At 41.6% G+C, this 16,923-nt stretch overlaps 1 protein-coding gene across 1 annotated transcript in view; it reads left to right on the forward strand.

Annotated features, from left to right (window-relative positions):
• The window catches only part of LOC120019942 (probable G-protein coupled receptor 158), a 151,665-nt gene that overhangs the window by 130,881 nt on the left and 3,861 nt on the right, over positions 1 to 16,923 (forward strand). Inside the window, exons 9-11 of the mRNA XM_038963352.1 lie at positions 5,255 to 5,393; positions 16,133 to 16,238; positions 16,569 to 16,715. Of these exons, the coding sequence (XP_038819280.1) occupies positions 5,255 to 5,393; positions 16,133 to 16,238; positions 16,569 to 16,715 (392 nt within the window). The remainder of the gene's footprint in view (positions 1 to 5,254; positions 5,394 to 16,132; positions 16,239 to 16,568; positions 16,716 to 16,923) is intronic.

Genomic DNA, 16,923 nt, shown 5'->3' on the forward strand with positions numbered 1-16,923 from the left:
CTCTTGACAAAACAACAGCGTGTATCCCGCCCTAATCGATGAGGGATTTAATGCCTCTTGACAAAACAACAACGTGTATCCCGCCCTAATCGATGAGGGATTTAATGCTTCTTGACAAAACAACAACGTGTATCCCGCCCTAATCGATGAGGGATTTAATGCCTCTTGACAAAACAACAACGTGTATCCCGCCCTAATCGATGAGGGATTTAATGCTTCTTGACAAAACAACAACGTGTATCCCGCCCTAATCGATGAGGGATTTAATGCCTCTTGACAAAACAACAGCGTGTATCCCGCCCTAATCGATGAGGGATTTAATGCCTCTTGACAAAACAACAACGTGTATCCCGCCCTAATCGATGAGGGATTTAATGCTTCTTGACAAAACAATAGTGTGTATCCCGCCCTAATCGATGAGGGATTTAATGCTTCTTGACAAAACAACAACGTGTATCCCGCCCTAATCGATGAGGGATTTAATGCCTCTTGACAAAACAACAACGTGTATCCCGCCCTAATCGATGAGGGATTTAATGCCTCTTGACAAAACAACAACGTGTATCCCGCCCTAATCGATGAGGGATTTAATGCCTCTTGACAAAACAACAACGTGTATCCCGCCCTAATCGATGAGGGATTTAATGCCTCTTGACAAAACAACAACGTGTATCCCGCCTTAATCGATGAGGGATTTAATGCCTCTTGACAAAACAACAACGTGTATCCCGCCCTAATCGATGAGGGATTTAATGCCTCTTGACAAAACAACAACGTGTATCCCGCCTTAATCGATGAGGGATTTAATGCCTCTTGACAAAACAACAACGTGTATCCCGCCCTAATCGATGAGGGATTTAATGCCTCTTGACAAAACAACAACGTGTATCCCGCCCTAATCGATGAGGGATTTAATGCCTCTTGACAAAACAACAACGTGTATCCCGCCCTAATCGATGAGGGATTTAATGCCTCTTGACAAAACAACAACGTGTATCCCGCCCTAATCGATGAGGGATTTAATGCCTCTTGACAAAACAACAACGTGTATCCCGCCCTAATCGATGAGGGATTTAATGCCTCTTGACAAAACAACAACGTGTATCCCGCCCTAATCGATGAGGGATTTAATGCCTCTTGACAAAACAACAACGTGTATCCCGCCCTAATCGATGAGGGATTTAATGCCTCTTGACAAAACAACAACGTGTATCCCGCCCTAATCGATGAGGGATTTAATGCCTCTTGACAAAACAACAACGTGTATCCCGCCCTAATCGATGAGGGATTTAATGCCTCTTGACAAAACAACAACGTGTATCCCGCCCTAATCGATGAGGGATTTAATGCCTCTTGACAAAACAACAACGTGTATCCCGCCCTAATCGATGAGGGATTTAATGCCTCTTGACAAAACAACAGTGTTTAAAATGTCTATAAGGTTTTAAAAAATAAGTTAAGATACTTGTTTAAAAAAATACAAGTAATATGATGTGTAGATAGCAAATGTTTTGGTTTTCAATATATCACAAATCAGTTTCTGTATATTGGTTATTGATTTGGACACTTTAAAACTGAGTTTTGGGCTATTTATCAATGTCTTGCATTGATAGCAGCTACAGCATAATTTTCAACTTAAGTTTAGCAATAATTTCCAATGGCATTGTACTTGATCAGGTAAAAACTGCTGAATAAGTCCAAAAATGTGCTGTGATTTGATTTATTTTGATCATATACCAGGAATCCCCGAGACGGGTTTGCCCTGTACTCTTCAGACTAGGCCATCATTTTTAATGTGTATATATATGGATATTTTGTGTATAATGTGTATATTTGTATTGTGCAGGGCACATTTCAAAAAGAGACCTAGGTCTAAATATGTCTTCCCTGGTAAAACAAACGTAAAATAAAAATAATATCATCGCCACTGCTGCTGCTATTGTTGTTGTTGTTTGTTTCATCATTCCTGGTGCCAGATTATCGGTGGAAACTCAAATGGACTCTAATCAGTCTAAATAACCAGTTAAAATAGGAGAAATGCCGAGCCTCTTCTAGAGTGGAATGTGACAGGCGGCTGAGGATCAGGACCTATCACCTAATCCCTTTTTAAGTGGATGGACCTCTGAGAGGCGGTGAGCTCTGCTCTGTCTGAGGGCCCTGCGAGAGATATGGACAGCGATGCGGAGAGTTTTTTCAACGAGGAAAAAATGGAAAGGGAAAACAAAGGATGGGGGAGGACAGCTCAGGTAAAGGACGGGGAGGACAGCTCAGGTAAAGGAGGGGGGAGGACAGCTCAGGTAAAGGAGGGGGGAGGACAGCTCAGGTAAAGGAGGGGGGAGGACAGCTCAGGTAAAGGAGGGGGAGGACAGCTCAGGTAAAGGAGGGGGAGGACAGCTCAGGTAAAGGAGGGGGAGGACAGCTCAGGTAAAGGAGGGGGAGGACAGCTCAGGTAAAGGAGGGGGAGGACAGCTCAGGTAAAGGAGGGGGGAGGACAGCTCAGGTAAAGGAGGGGGAGGACAGCTCAGGTAAAGGAGGGGGAGGACAGCTCAGGTAAAGGAGGGGGAGGACAGCTCAGGTAAAGGAGGGGGGAGGACAGCTCAGGTAAAGGAGGGAGGAGGACAGCTCAGGTCGCTGTTGACATAAGGCATAATAAGAACATTGTGCATCTTCGCAGGGAAGTCAGAGACAGCTAGTGACCCTGTACATATACATGGTGGGTTAGTCGGTCTGCGGTGCAGGGTAGGGGAGGGCAGCGTGGGTTGGGAGTAGGCTGAAGGGCGATACCCACTCATCTAAGGTGCTATCAGGTTTCAAAAAAAGTTTTATTTGGGGCTCTATAATAATTATATGAATTATTTTGTAGTTAATTTAAAAAAGTGTTGATTATGTCTGTGTCAGTTCAAATGAGTAAGAAATGAATTATCCCTCCTACCAGCATTTACAAACAGCTCACCATGCATACTGGTTAAACACTAAGTATCTTATAATAAGTCATCGTGATTTATGAATATTCATGAATAATAATACACTCTAATCACAATTTACAAATTATAATCTGCAATACCACATGATTCCCATGTTGTCCTTGGTGTTAATTATTGAAGGAATGTAAATCCGGCTTGCTGTTATGGGCTCCCAACTAACAGTGAGTCAGACAACGGGGTACAGTTCTGAGAACATAGAATAAAGGAAACATGAGACTGCCTTACAGTTTTGAGAACAGTTCTTGGAAAAGGAATGTAAATTAGGGTCAACGTTATGGGTTCCCGAATAACAGTGAGTCAGACAGTCGACAGTTCTGAAAACTGGGGCATGCAGTTTTGCAACAGAAAACCGTATCGGACAAGTCCAAGTAGTCCCTCCCTGTTTCAGTACGTTTTCTTCCATTTGTTGTCGAATGAATATGATCTATTTCTGAGAACGTAGAATAAAGGAGAGAGGAGAGATACGGACTACTGTACAGTTCTGAGAACAGTTTTTAGAAAGGAATGTAAATTAGTGTCACAGTTATGCGCTCCCAAATAACATTAACTCAGACAACAGAGAGCAGTTCTGAGAACAGTTCTGAGAACAGTTCTGAGAACATAGAATAAAGGAGAGATGAGAGACTTGGACTGCCTTACAGTCTGCTAATCCCCAGCGACCTTGGAACACTAGAGAGGATCGTTCTCCAGCAGCAGATCTGTCAACAAGGCAGTGGGCTGGCAGTCAGCAGATCTGTCAACAAGGCAGTGGGCTGGCAATCAGCAGATCTGTCAACAAGGCAGTGGGCTGGCAATCAGCAGATCTGTCAACAAGGCAGTGGGCTGGCAGTCAGCAGATCTGTCAACAAGGCAGTGGGCTGGCAATCAGCAGATCTGTCAACAAGGCAGTGGGCTGGCAGTCAAGCTGTGGGAAATCAATGTTGGCAGAAAGTGAACTCTCCTTAGCAAATGTCAGTGGCTAGTAACTACATGATGTGCAGCCATCAACACTTTGTGCATCAAACGACAGGCTGAGGGCCGTACATTTGGCCACTTTTCCCCCAGTGAATTGTGCCTTTTGAAAGGTGTGTGAGTGGAGATTAGTGATGTGAGGCCAGTATATTTCCCAATGGTGAGAGAGGTCTCATTTTGGCCGACTGAATTTTCTTTTGTAACTTTATTTGAAATTAAAACAAAATAAACTTGAGGGAAGGATTTTTGGAGTGTGTCTCTCGTTTTTAGTACTTAGATATAGTACCATTAACACTTCTGATTGATTAATTATTTATACAATTACAGTGAAGGTTTAACAGGTATAACAGGTTAAAAAATCAAGGCTGCTTTATTAAAATGGAATCGTCTTTCATATTCTTTGAAGGGTCTAGAAAAAAAAACATGAGCTGACGCACACCCAAACATTTTGCGGAGGTGCTGACCAACGGAGAGCAAAATGCACAAAAATAAAGAACGGAATTTGCTCCCAACAATCCAATAGGCAAACCCAACAATCCAATGGGCAAACCCAACAATCCAATAGGCAAACCCAACAATCCAATGGACAAACCCAACAATCCAATGGGCAAACCCAACAATACAATAGGCAAACGCAACAATCCAATAGGCAAACCCAAAAATCCAATGAACAAACCCAACAATCCAATGGGCAAACGCAACAATCCAATGGGCAAACCCAACAATCCAATAGGCAAACCCAACAATCCAATGGGCAAACGCAACAATCCAATGAACAAACCCAACAATCCAATAGGCAAACGCAACAATCCAATGGGCAAACCCAACAATCCAATAGGCAAACCCAACAATACAATAGGCCAACGTTTCCGCAAAGCAGTGCCCTCTCCCGGAGTGCACACTGCATATTCTTTGAAGGTAACATGAGGACACCCTTGAATTGTATTGCTGCCATTTTGTACAAACCAAAGCAACAATGGATGTCGTAAATAATGCAGAACTTCCAGAATCTAATTTCAGTCAGCAGTCATTGTGTGTTGTGTACAGTATATACTGTATCTCTGCTATTTCTTTGTGAGAGTTAAGGACATTTAGAGTTAAGGGCATTTAGAGTTAAGGACATTTAGAGTTAATTTAGAGTTAAGGACATTTAGAGTTAATTTAGAGTTAAGGGCATTTAGAGTTAAGGACATTTAGAGTTCATTTAGAGTTAAGGGCATTTAGAGTTAAGGGCATTTAGAACTAAGGGCATTTAGAGCTAATTTAGAGTTAAGGACATTGGTCTAACCCACCTGAATTGTGGACCTCTCTTTATCTAGCCGAGTTCCTGTTTCTTCTGTGGGGAGTGTACCTCTGCTATGCTGTCCGGACTGTACCGTCAGCCTTCCATGAACCACGCTACATGACTGTTGCCATGTACAATGAACTCCTCATATCGGCAGTATTCCACACCATTAGGTAAGTAATAAGGTCACTAGTGAAAGTCTACACACCCCTTGCACAGTCTTCACATTTAGCTGCCATGAAATGTAATCTATCAAGGGATTACTTTCACACAAAAAAATCCTAACGATCTACACACCCTACTCCACATTTTAAAAGTTAAAGATTAAATTATAGAAAAATGTCCTAATTAATACAAATGTAAAATTACGATGTCTTGATAGCATATGTCTTCACACACCAGAGTTAATATTTGATGGAAGCACCTTTGACAGTCGTTATAGATGTGATTCATTTTGAATAAGATTCTACCAACCTTGCACAACACTTAGGGCAACATACAATGCATTCAGAAAGTATTCAGACCCTTCACTTTTTTATACATTTTGTTACGTTACAGCCTTATTGCAAAATGGATTAAATTGTTTTTTCCCCTCATTATTCTACGCACAATACCCCATAATGAAAAAAGTAAAACCAAGTTTTTAGAATTTTTTGCAAATGTATAAATAAATAAAAGTATTCAGACCCTTTACTCAGTAATTTCTTCTTAAGGCTAGGGGGCAGTATTCGGAAGTTCGGATGACTGACGTGCCCAAAGTAAACTGCCTGTTACTCAGGCCCAGAAGCTAGGATATGCATATAATTGATAGCATTGGATGGAGAACACTCTGAAGTTTCTAAAACTGTTAGAATAATGTCTGTGAGTATAACAGAACTGATATGGCAGGCGACAACCCGAGGAGAATCCATCCAGAATTTCTTTTTTTGAGGTCACAGTCCATTCAAATGCTTGTCTATGGGATATTCAAAGGAATTCCTCCCAAATTGCAGTTCCCATGGCTTCCACTAGATGTCAACAGTCTTTAGAAAGGGATTCAGGCTTGTGTTTTGAAAAATGAATTAGTAGTTGTAATTTTTCAAGGTGGCTCCCAATTGGACTGTAACTTAATAACTTCGTTATTTATCCCCTGTATTGAACATATTACATTCCGTCTTAAATTCGATCCTTTATTTACATATTAAATATATTTATATATTTATATTTATATTGAAATCAGACATGTTGGCTGGATTCACAACAAGTGTAGCTTTAATTTAGTGTCTTTCATGTGTGATTTCATGAAAGATTGATTTTTATAGTAATTTATTTGAATTTGGCGCGCTGCATTTTTACTGGCTTTTGGCCAAGTGGGACGTTAGCGTCCCACATATCCCAGAGAAGTTAAATTGTATTCTTTATTTACATATTAAGGTACCTGAGAATTGATTAGAAACGTTGTTTGACTTGTTTGGATGAAGTTTATTGGTAACTTTTCGGATTCCTTTGTCTGCACGTTGAACGAGTGGAACGGGTGGATTACTGAATCAAACGTGCCAACTAAACTGACTTTTTTGGGATATAAAGAATGACTTTATTGAACAAAACGACCATTTGTTGTGTAGCTGGGACCCTTGGGACCGTTGCAAACAGAGGAAGATCTTCAAAGGTAAGTGATTTATTTTATCACTATTTCTGATTTTTGTGACGCCTCCGCTGGTTTGGAAGATGTTTTTAATGCTGGTGTATGCGGGGCGCTGTCCTCAGACAATCGCATGGTATGCTTTTGCCGTAAAGCCTTTTTGAAATCTGACAAAGCGGTTCGATTAACAAGATGTTAAGCTTTTAAACGATGTAAGACACTTGTATTTTCATGAATGTTTAATATTTCGTTTTTTTTTTTTTTGAATTTCGTGCTCTGCAATTTGTCGAGGTGAGTCATTCGCGTCCCACCTAGCCCAAAGAAGTTATTATTAAAGCACCTTTGGCAGAAATTACAGCCTTGAGTCTTCTTGGGTATGACTCTACAAGCTTAGCACACCTGTATTTGGGGAGTTTCTCCCATTTTTCTCTGCAGATCCCATCTCAAGCTCTGTCAGGTTGGATGGGGAGCGTCGCTGCACAGCTATTTTCAGGTCTCTCCAGAGATGTTCGATCGGGTTCCAGTCTGGGCTCTGGCTGGGCCACTCAAGGACATTCAGAGACTTGTCCCGAATCCACTCCTGCGTTGTCTTGGCTGTGTGCTTAGAGTTGTTGTCCTTTTGGAAGGTGAACCTTCACCCCAGTCTGAGGTCCTGAGCACTCTGGATCAGGTTTTCATCAAGGATCTCTCTATACTTTGCTCCATTCATCTTTCCCTCAATCCTGACTAGTCTCCCAGATCCTGCCGCTGAAAACCATCCCCACAGCATGATGCTGCCACCACCATGCTTCACTGTAGGGATGGTATTGGCCACGTGATGAGCGGTGCCTGGTTTCCTCCAGACGTGATGCTTGGCATTCAGGCCAAAGAGTTCAATCTTGGTTTCATCAGACCAGAGAATCTTGTTTCTCATGGTCTGGGAGTCCTTCAGGTGCCTTTTGGCAAACTCCAAGCAGGCTGTCAGCTGCCTTTTACTGAGGAGTGGATTCTGTCTGGCCACTCTACCATAAAGGCCTGATTGGTGGGGTGCTGGAGCTTTGTCAGAGTGACCATCGGGTCCTTGGTCACCTCCCTGATCAATGCTACAGACATTTTTTGGTACCCTTCCCCAGACCTGTGCCTTGACACAATCTTGTCTCAGAGCTCTACGGATAATTCCTTCGGACTCATGGCTTGGTTTTGGCTCCGACATGCACTGTCAACTGTGGGACCTTATATAGACAGTTGTGTGCTTTTCCAAATCATGTCCAATCAATTGAATTTACCACAAGTGGACACCAGTCAAGTTGTAGAAACATCTCAAGGATTATCAATGAAAACAGGATGCACCTGAACTCAATAGTCGGGTCTCATAGCAAAGGGTCTGACTACTTATGTAAATAAGGTATTTCTGTTTTTTATTTTTTTTAATTACTAAAAACCTGTTTTTGCTTTGTCATTATGGGGCGTTGTGTGTAGATTGATGAGGGAAAACATTTATTTAATCCATTTTACGATAAGGCTGTAACGTAATATAATGTGGAAAAAGTCCGTGTCTGAATACTTTCCAAATGATCAAAATTGCTTAACGTTCAGTACATTTTGTTGGAAGTCATTGATAGTAAAAAGTTAGAGGGAAACTCACCGTAGTCTTCTGAAAACCTAACCCTGGGATAGAGTTGTATTTTTCATTGAGACAATTACACACATTTATTTAATTTAACCTTTATTTAACTTTATTTAATTGTAATGCCAAAGATGGCTTTCTAACACAGAACCCAAACCGGCTGCGCAATCGTGCGCTATCGTGCATAAATTTATTTTTCCCCCCTACACCAAACGCGATCACGACACGCAGGTTAAAATATCAAAACAAACTCTGAACCAATGACATTAATTTGGGGACAGGTCGAAAAGCATTAAACATATACAGCTTGCACTTGCTAGCTAATTTGTCCTTTTTCGCTAGCTTGCTGTTGCTAGCTAATTTGTCCTGGGATATAAACATTGAGTTGTTATTTTACCTGAAATGCACAAGGACCTCTACTCCGACAATTAATCCACACATAAAACGGTCAACCGAATTGTTTCTAGTCATCTCTCCTCCTTCCAGGCTTTTTCATCTTTGAACTTATATGGTGATTGGCATCTACACTTTCATAGTATTACCACGACAACCAGCAAAACAGTTCGTCTTTCAATCACCCACGTGGGTATAACCAATGAGGAGATGGCACGTGGGTACCTGCTTCTATAAACCAATGAGGAGATGGGAGAGGCAGGACTTGCAGCGCGATCTGCATCAGAAATAGGAATGACTTCTATTTTAGCCCTTGGCAACGCAGACGCTCGTTGGCGCGCGCGAGTAGTGTGGGTGCAATAATTGAATAACATGGATTCTTAAATTTATTTTGCAATGCGAGCGTACGCAACGCGAGCGGTATAGTCGGGGTATAAGAGGTGGTGAGTGTTCCTGAATAGTCCAGTCTCAGTCCTGACTTAAATCTGCTTGAAAATGTCAAGACAAGGTTTGAATATTCCCAATGGGCAAAAACAGGTTTAATCAACGTTGTTTCCAGGTCATTTCAACAACAAAAATGATATGTGATGACATTGAATCAATGTGGAAAACTGATTGGATTTGTACAAAGTCATCAACATAAGAGAATTTCATCTTTTTTTCACCCAACTTTTTACCTACATCCAATGACATAGTGTAATGTTTTGTTGATTTCACATTGAATTCACATTAGTTGACAACTCAACCAAATGTAAATCAAAACCATATGTTGAATATGTCTGTGCCCCGTGGGTTGCTGTCCATCAATGACTCCTAACCAAATGTTCGGAGTTTGAGCAATTTTGACAAAAACAATGGATATATGTTGCCCTAAGACTTGTGCAAAGTTAGAATCCTATTCCAAATGATTCACAGCTGTAATGGTGCTTCCAACAAGTATTATCTCTGAGGTGTGAAGAGATACGCAATCAAGACATCTTTGTAAAAAAAAATGTATATCATAATAATTTTGAACATTTTCTTTCAGTTTTAAAATGTAGAGTAGATCTGTAGGGGGGGAAATATAATTGAATGTGAAGACTGTGCAAGGAGAGTAGAATTTTACTAAGTATTAGAGAGAGAGAGAGAGAGAGAGAGAGAGAGAGAGAGAGAGAGAGAGAGAGAGAGAGAGAGAGAGAGAGAGAGAGAGAGAGAGAGAGAGAGAGAGAGAGAGAGAGAGAGAGAGAGAGAGAGAGAGAGAGAGAGAGAGAGAGAGAGAGAGAGAGAGAGAGAGAGAGAGAGAGAGAGAGAGAGAGAGAGAGAGAGAGAGCTTACAACTTACAACTTTTTGGCCTTATAGCTTATAATCAAGAAGAGATATAGGCAGGAGAATAACAGGAGCAGAACATCCCCAGTTAAAAGGCAGAGTAGAGCGCTCCTTCCCATCAAACAAATGGATAGTGTCAGCAGGACAACTCGGATAAGCCCCTTGAAAGGAGGTGGATAATATTATGCCTGCACCAGGCAGACGGTGCAAAAAATCTGCCAAGGCTTAAAATAAACTCCTTATACCCTGTCTGTAACTGTCTCTCTACTGTTGTCTGCTGGAGGCGCTGACACTGGCTCAATGAGCCTCCTTCCTATCTGACAACTAGGAAAACTACAAGTGTGTGTGTGCGTGCGTGCGTGCGTGCGTGCGTGCGTGCGTGCGTGCGTGCGTGCGTGCGTGCGTGCGTGCGCTGTTTTTGTTGGTTGCAGTCATTCCCTCAATGTACAAGTTATCACTCAGCATGTATCCGGTATGTAAAGTGGTACCTAGAACATTCATCTCAAAGCTGAATGTAGAACGTGTCTGTAGTACTTAAGATCATCACCAACAGGTGGCGCCAATAAATAACTTTTAACAAAACCCAGTGAAAGGAAATGAGGCTGTGTACAGTATGACCATAAAAAAAGTCCAGAGAGTCTATTGCCATGCTTATTTCAGAGAACCCTGTCAGAGGCATCAGAGAGCAGCCAGGTTGCTGGAGCCCAGCGATAAGAGCTGGCTGAGTTTGTCTAAGAGAGGGAAAGAAGAGAGGGAGAGAGTCGTGATGTTTATTTTTCAACCCCGTGCCAAGAACACCCTTTGGGATGACTAATGTGATTAATGAGGTTGAATCTCATTATCGGGGGAGCAGTTGACGGAGGGGTGGTGGGACATCGACCTCCCCGGGACCTTGACCGCCATCCCTCAGCGTCGTGATCCCCATTGAATTAGTCGAGGATATGAAAATTCACCTGCCTCGTTTGAAGGTTTGAAGTTTGATGATGATTAATATTTCATAGACCACTTAAGTCACTCACTCCACCCAGCAACTTTAATGGGACTTTGTAACGATAAATAGTTTTTGTTGCCCTGTTTTGTGGTGTTCCTAATGTTTAGTATACTCAGAGTATTTGATATGATCACATTCTTCCATTCTCATTTCGATTCTAGATCTTTTTTTTTTAATTATTTTTAATTATTTTTTAAATTCAGGGGTAACAAAGTGGATACAATATAAGCTAAGCATCATATCTTATAGTTAAGAAGTTTAAAAGGTCCTGAAAAGTAATTCTGAAAAGTCTTTATTTTTTCACATGGCTATCTACCAGGAAGTTTTGAAAAGACAGGCTGAGTGGGCGGGGAGGATATATTCATGTAAAACAGCTTGGATACAGTGAGCAGTGTGTTGCAGTAAAATCATCTCAAGCTAATTTGGTGATACACAAAGCAACTCAAACAACATTGAAATTGCATCAGTGATATGACCTCCCGTGTAGCATGCTGTCCATTCCCAGCATGCCTCTCCAGGGTGTTGTCCACAAGCTCTCTTGTGACGCGGTTCACGGCAGCACTGACGGATGTGGTGACTTGACAACCGCGGTGGAGTTTTGAACGACTTTATCAATGTAGAAGCAACAGTCATTTTTCATACTTTCATCTGGTTTCCTTCAAATATCATCTAATTTAATTTAAAACATGACCTTTAAATACGTTTTTAACAATCTATGAAATGTTTTTTTTTTATTACACAGCAACTTGACAAATATATATATATATAAATTTTTTTGCCACATTGGCGGTGAATCAATAATCAACAAAATAGTAAAACAACTAAAACCAAAAATAAAGAGTTCAAAACAGCATCAAAATATGACATTGAAACAATCATCTAAAGTTACATACTCACACACACCAATACTATTGACACTAAAAGTGTTACATACTATTGACACACACCAATACTATTGACACTAAAAGTGTTACATACTATTGACACACACCAATACTATTGACACTAAAAGTGTTACATACTATTGACACACACCAATACTATTGACACTAAAAGTGTTACATACTATTGACACACACCAATACTATTGACACTAAAAGTGTTACATACTATTGACACACACCAATACTATTGACACTAAAAGTGTTACATACTATTGACACACACCAATACTATTGACACTAAAAGTGTTACATACTATTGACACACACCAATACTATTGACACTAAAAGTGTTACATACTATTGACACACACCAATACTATTGACACTAAAAGTGTTACATACTATTGACACACACCAATACTATTGACACTAAAAGTGTTACATACTATTGACACACACCAATACTATTGACACTAAAAGTGTTACATACTATTGACACACACCAATACTATTGACACTAAAAGGACAGTATAAAGAACAGCATCAACAATGATCATCCAGGTCTATATGTGATTAAAAGACTAATAAAACGTTTCGACAAATATGTGAAAAGGATGTGAATAAACAACCTCAAAAGATAAAACAGTATAACAAGATTATTCTTTTTGTTTTTTTTACCTTAATAAATGATTCGATTTTTATAGATTTTGTTTAAGTCACACACACAATACAATATAATGTCAAACAAAAAAAGTAGTAAAGTAACGATCGTGAAAATGTTAAAACAAGAGGCTGCCCGGAACTTTAATTTAAAAACTCTCGCTCCCTTCAGTCTCAACGTAGACTTTGATCTGAAGCCATTCTTGTGATTATTGTGATTTTTCTATTCATTGTAAATGTTTGTAGGCTTATGTAGCCGAATTGTATCTACGATCGTATATCCATTTATGTTTTTTTTTATATGTTCTATTTATATCTGTAAATCAACCAATGATATCAAGCCACACCTGGATATTATTACAGAGACAACTAGTGATCCGCAGTGTTTGTCATTATACCCTGATGAGGACAGCTTGTCTGTCCAAATGTTGGTTATTAATTGATTACATCTGAGCTCCTAGAGTGTGATGCTTTTCTTTTTCAAAAGCTACGACAGCGACATGCTTCTAGAAAGTTCTATGAATGAAAATATATAGATCTGAAGACTGAGGGCCGGTTTCCCAGACACAGATTAAGCCTAGACCTGGACTAAAAAGCATTCAAAATAGAGATTCTTCTCTGCTTTTTTTAATCCAGGACAAGGCCAAATCCATGTCTGGGAATGGCACCCTGCTAGAGCTGGGTCCAGATTCTACTACCTTTTGTTAGAGGTGCTGCAGATGAAGTTGAGCTCTTCTGTGTCAGGCAGACTGACCCACTGGTGACGTCCATCTTTCTCTACCGCACCGGTACTCCTCACTCCGGTTCTCCCACAGTCCTCCATGACGGTCCCGTTTCCCCGAGCCCAGTTGTGGTAGCAGGTGGACTCTCCACTGACCCAGAACCAGAGGTTCAAAGTGCAGGTGAAGCGCATGCCCAGCCACACATGAGGAGTGGAGGCTCTCTTGGCCTGGGCCTCCACCCATCTCTGGACCTTGTCAGAGTGGACAGAGACAAGGTCGTTGTGGTGCTCTCTGCAGTGGGCCAGGGCGTCTTTCCACGTCTTCTTCTGATGAATCAAGATCACCTTATCTGAGAAAAAAAACGAGTTTGTGATATTATAACACAGCCTTTTTCAATCCTCTCCTCGGGGACCCCAGCCATACCATGCATTTGATTTATTCTAGATCGAGCACACCTGATTCAACTTGTCACCTAATCATCAAGCCCTTGAATCAGATGAATCAGGTGAGCTAGTTAAGGGCTATAACAAAATAGTTTAAATGTGTAGGGGTCCCAGAGAAGAGGTGTGAAAAAGCTTGTTATAACACACATTCAGAGGTGTAGCTGTAGTGTACTCCATGCTATAACTCAGCGACATTAGAGATGTCATAAACAGAGGAGGGGGGTCACTCACTGTAGTAGCAGAAGAAAGGTCGTTTTTCATCACACTTCTGACAACCCCAACGCCCGGAATAGTTCATAAATGTCACAGCACAGGTCTGATTCCCTCCGGTGTTATTCGGTTGTCTCTCATGCCAGTTTCTGAATGAGCAGTTACTCTGGTCCGACCACTTCCAGGAGCCTCTGAACAGGCCAATCCACACACTATGACCACTAGCCAGTCTAAATATCTCCTCGTTCTCAGTCTGGTTCCTCACACTGGCCAGGTCTGTGTGATTCTCCCTACAGTACATCTGAGCATCTCTCCAAGTCATCTGCGTATTATTAATAAAATGGAATTTCGAACCAGACCTGTTCAGTCTGTCATAGCAGACAAATGCATGTGAATTGTTGCAATTGGAGTTATTCCATTGGCCACCGTTGCTCATCATCACACAGTCCTCGTTCCCTCCCCCGTTATTTGGTTCGTCTTGGCGCCAGTTGAAATATCCCTCACTGCAATCGTTGTCTGACCATTGCCACTCTCCCTTACAGTCTCCCTTCTTTAACCCTATCCAGGCTGCTTCAGTATAACCACTGTGTACAGCCTTCATCTGTCTGTCCAAGTCCTCCACGTTGTCTATGGTGGCCAGGTCCGTGTACTCCTGTCTGCAGTGTCTCTGTGCTTCAGTCCAGGTCATACTTTGGTTCACAAAGTGATACTCTTCATGATAGAGGGATGTTGCAGATGAACAGTTTCCTGCTAGACTGCCATATACCTCCACCTCACACAGAGTGAGAATTTTGCTAATGCCATGGATGATCATACTGACATAGTGTCCCTCCATCTCTTTACACTGGAAGGTCTGGTTCTGTCCTGCTGAGATGCTGGAGATGACTGCACATATGGGGTTGTTGTTGCCGTTGTTCTCCAGTGAATTACCAATACGAATCTCTGTACCATTGAGCCTCTCAGGATTGCTGTTTCTGTTGGTGACGACAACAGCAGTCACTTTGTACACATCCAGCAGGTTCACTCTCCACCAGGGGTTGGTCTCCTCCTGTGTGTGTGTGCAGGATCCTTTTTCGGCATTTGGGTCTTTGTTCCCGTCAATGGCATTAGAAGCTTTCACATTATTAACATCAGTTTTACCATCATAGTACTGTGATGACTGAGTGGCCAATCCTTGTAACGCAACGTTTACTGTTGAGGTACTGCTCATCTGGGCTAATAACGCAACTCCCATTAAAGAGCAGAGAGATAGACTCCACTGCATGGTTAGTGGCGGAGGCTTCATTCAATCATCTGTCTTCTGTCCTCTGTTCGATTTGAAGTTCTCTCTGTGTCTCTCTCACTTGTTCTGTACATCCGTCACCTTTACTTGCCAGTATATCATCCTTTGTACACAATGAAACTCTTTCATGATTGATATCCTGGGATGTACCGCCTGCTGTACCAGATCTTTATCTATGCAAAGCAATGTTTTATAGTTTGAGTACATCCTGTTTTGGGGGTTTTCCACGCTGTTGGTTGCTCCATGCAAATAATGGATATTTTCGTTTTTTTTTGTGGTAACAGGGTGAGAGTGTGCATCTCTCTCCTATTCAAATAGCCTTCTACTCTTCCTCTTTCAAATAATTTAACCAATGACCGATGCTCAATGACCGAAACTCGTTGAGTCAGGGAGAACAACAGAATAGAAAGACAGTTTGTAAAGAAAGATAAATCCATAAGCTGAATAAATGAAAAACAGGATCAAGTCCTCGTCTTCGTAGTGAGGGTGGTAGCCCATGCTCTTCCTCCCTCAGCTTCCTGGCTACTCATGTCAGATAGTGAAGATCTTGTGTAGTGGATGTGAAAGTCATCTGTTGACTGGAGTATATCGGTCACATCACCTAACCTGAGATTTAGAAGCCAACTGTTGCTCCCAGAGTCTCTTTCTCTGTTGGCTAAGACAGTTGGCTTTGAGTGGCGTCTTGTTGTGCAGAAGGATGTGAGTTCTAGACACAGCTCGTGGCAGAATATAATGCATTCTGTTACACTTAAATAATAGTGTCCTGAATAATACCTGTTGGTCTTTATCTGCAGGTTCACTCTGGCTCCTCAGTGGCATCCTGACTGGATGCTCATGCTGGTCTTCACTCACACACACCTCACCGTGACTGTGACTTTGGGGCTGCTGTTTGTACCAAAGGTAACCCTGCTTTCTCTCCTTTCACTTTTCCCTGAATACATAACCAGTACATTATTAAACAGCTTCGATAATGGTTATCGTACTGTAATTTAAATGCACCTCTGGGTATTTCATCTCTTCAGTCCTGTGGAGAACTTTTAAACACTTTTGCTGAGTGGGGAATAAACCGTTCATTTCTAAAGTCTTAATTAGAAGCCTCAGAAGAAGAAAACAATGGGATCAATCTTGTCTGTGGGCGACACGTCTCACAAAGACACACACACTGTGGAAAAGTGCACCAGAACATTTTAAATAACATCACTCTGTCTGTTTTTCTCCCCCTCTCGTTAGTGTCTGTCAACAGGGACTCAGGCGAGTGATGACATTGCCACTGAAACTTATGAAGAGGAGCTGGACATGGGCCGGTCCGGGTCCTACCTCAACAGCAGCATCACCTCAGCCTGGAGCGAACACAGCCTGGACCCCGAGGACATACGGGTGAGCAGAGTCCCTCCCTTTTTTCTCTGTTCTGTAAACTGAATTTGTTCTGGTTTTAAAGGTTTAAAGTTTTAATGTCGTGGGTGAAAGACTCCCATAGTGAATGGATAATGGTGAATGGAGAATGGTGAATTGAGAATCCATCAAATTGGATATCTTGTCCGAGAGCCATGTTTCACAAAAGCAGAGAATATTGCAGTTTCGAGAG

The sequence above is a fragment of the Salvelinus namaycush genome, chromosome 25, assembly GCF_016432855.1.
Source record: "Salvelinus namaycush isolate Seneca chromosome 25, SaNama_1.0, whole genome shotgun sequence".
Taxonomy (NCBI): domain Eukaryota; kingdom Metazoa; phylum Chordata; class Actinopteri; order Salmoniformes; family Salmonidae; genus Salvelinus; species Salvelinus namaycush.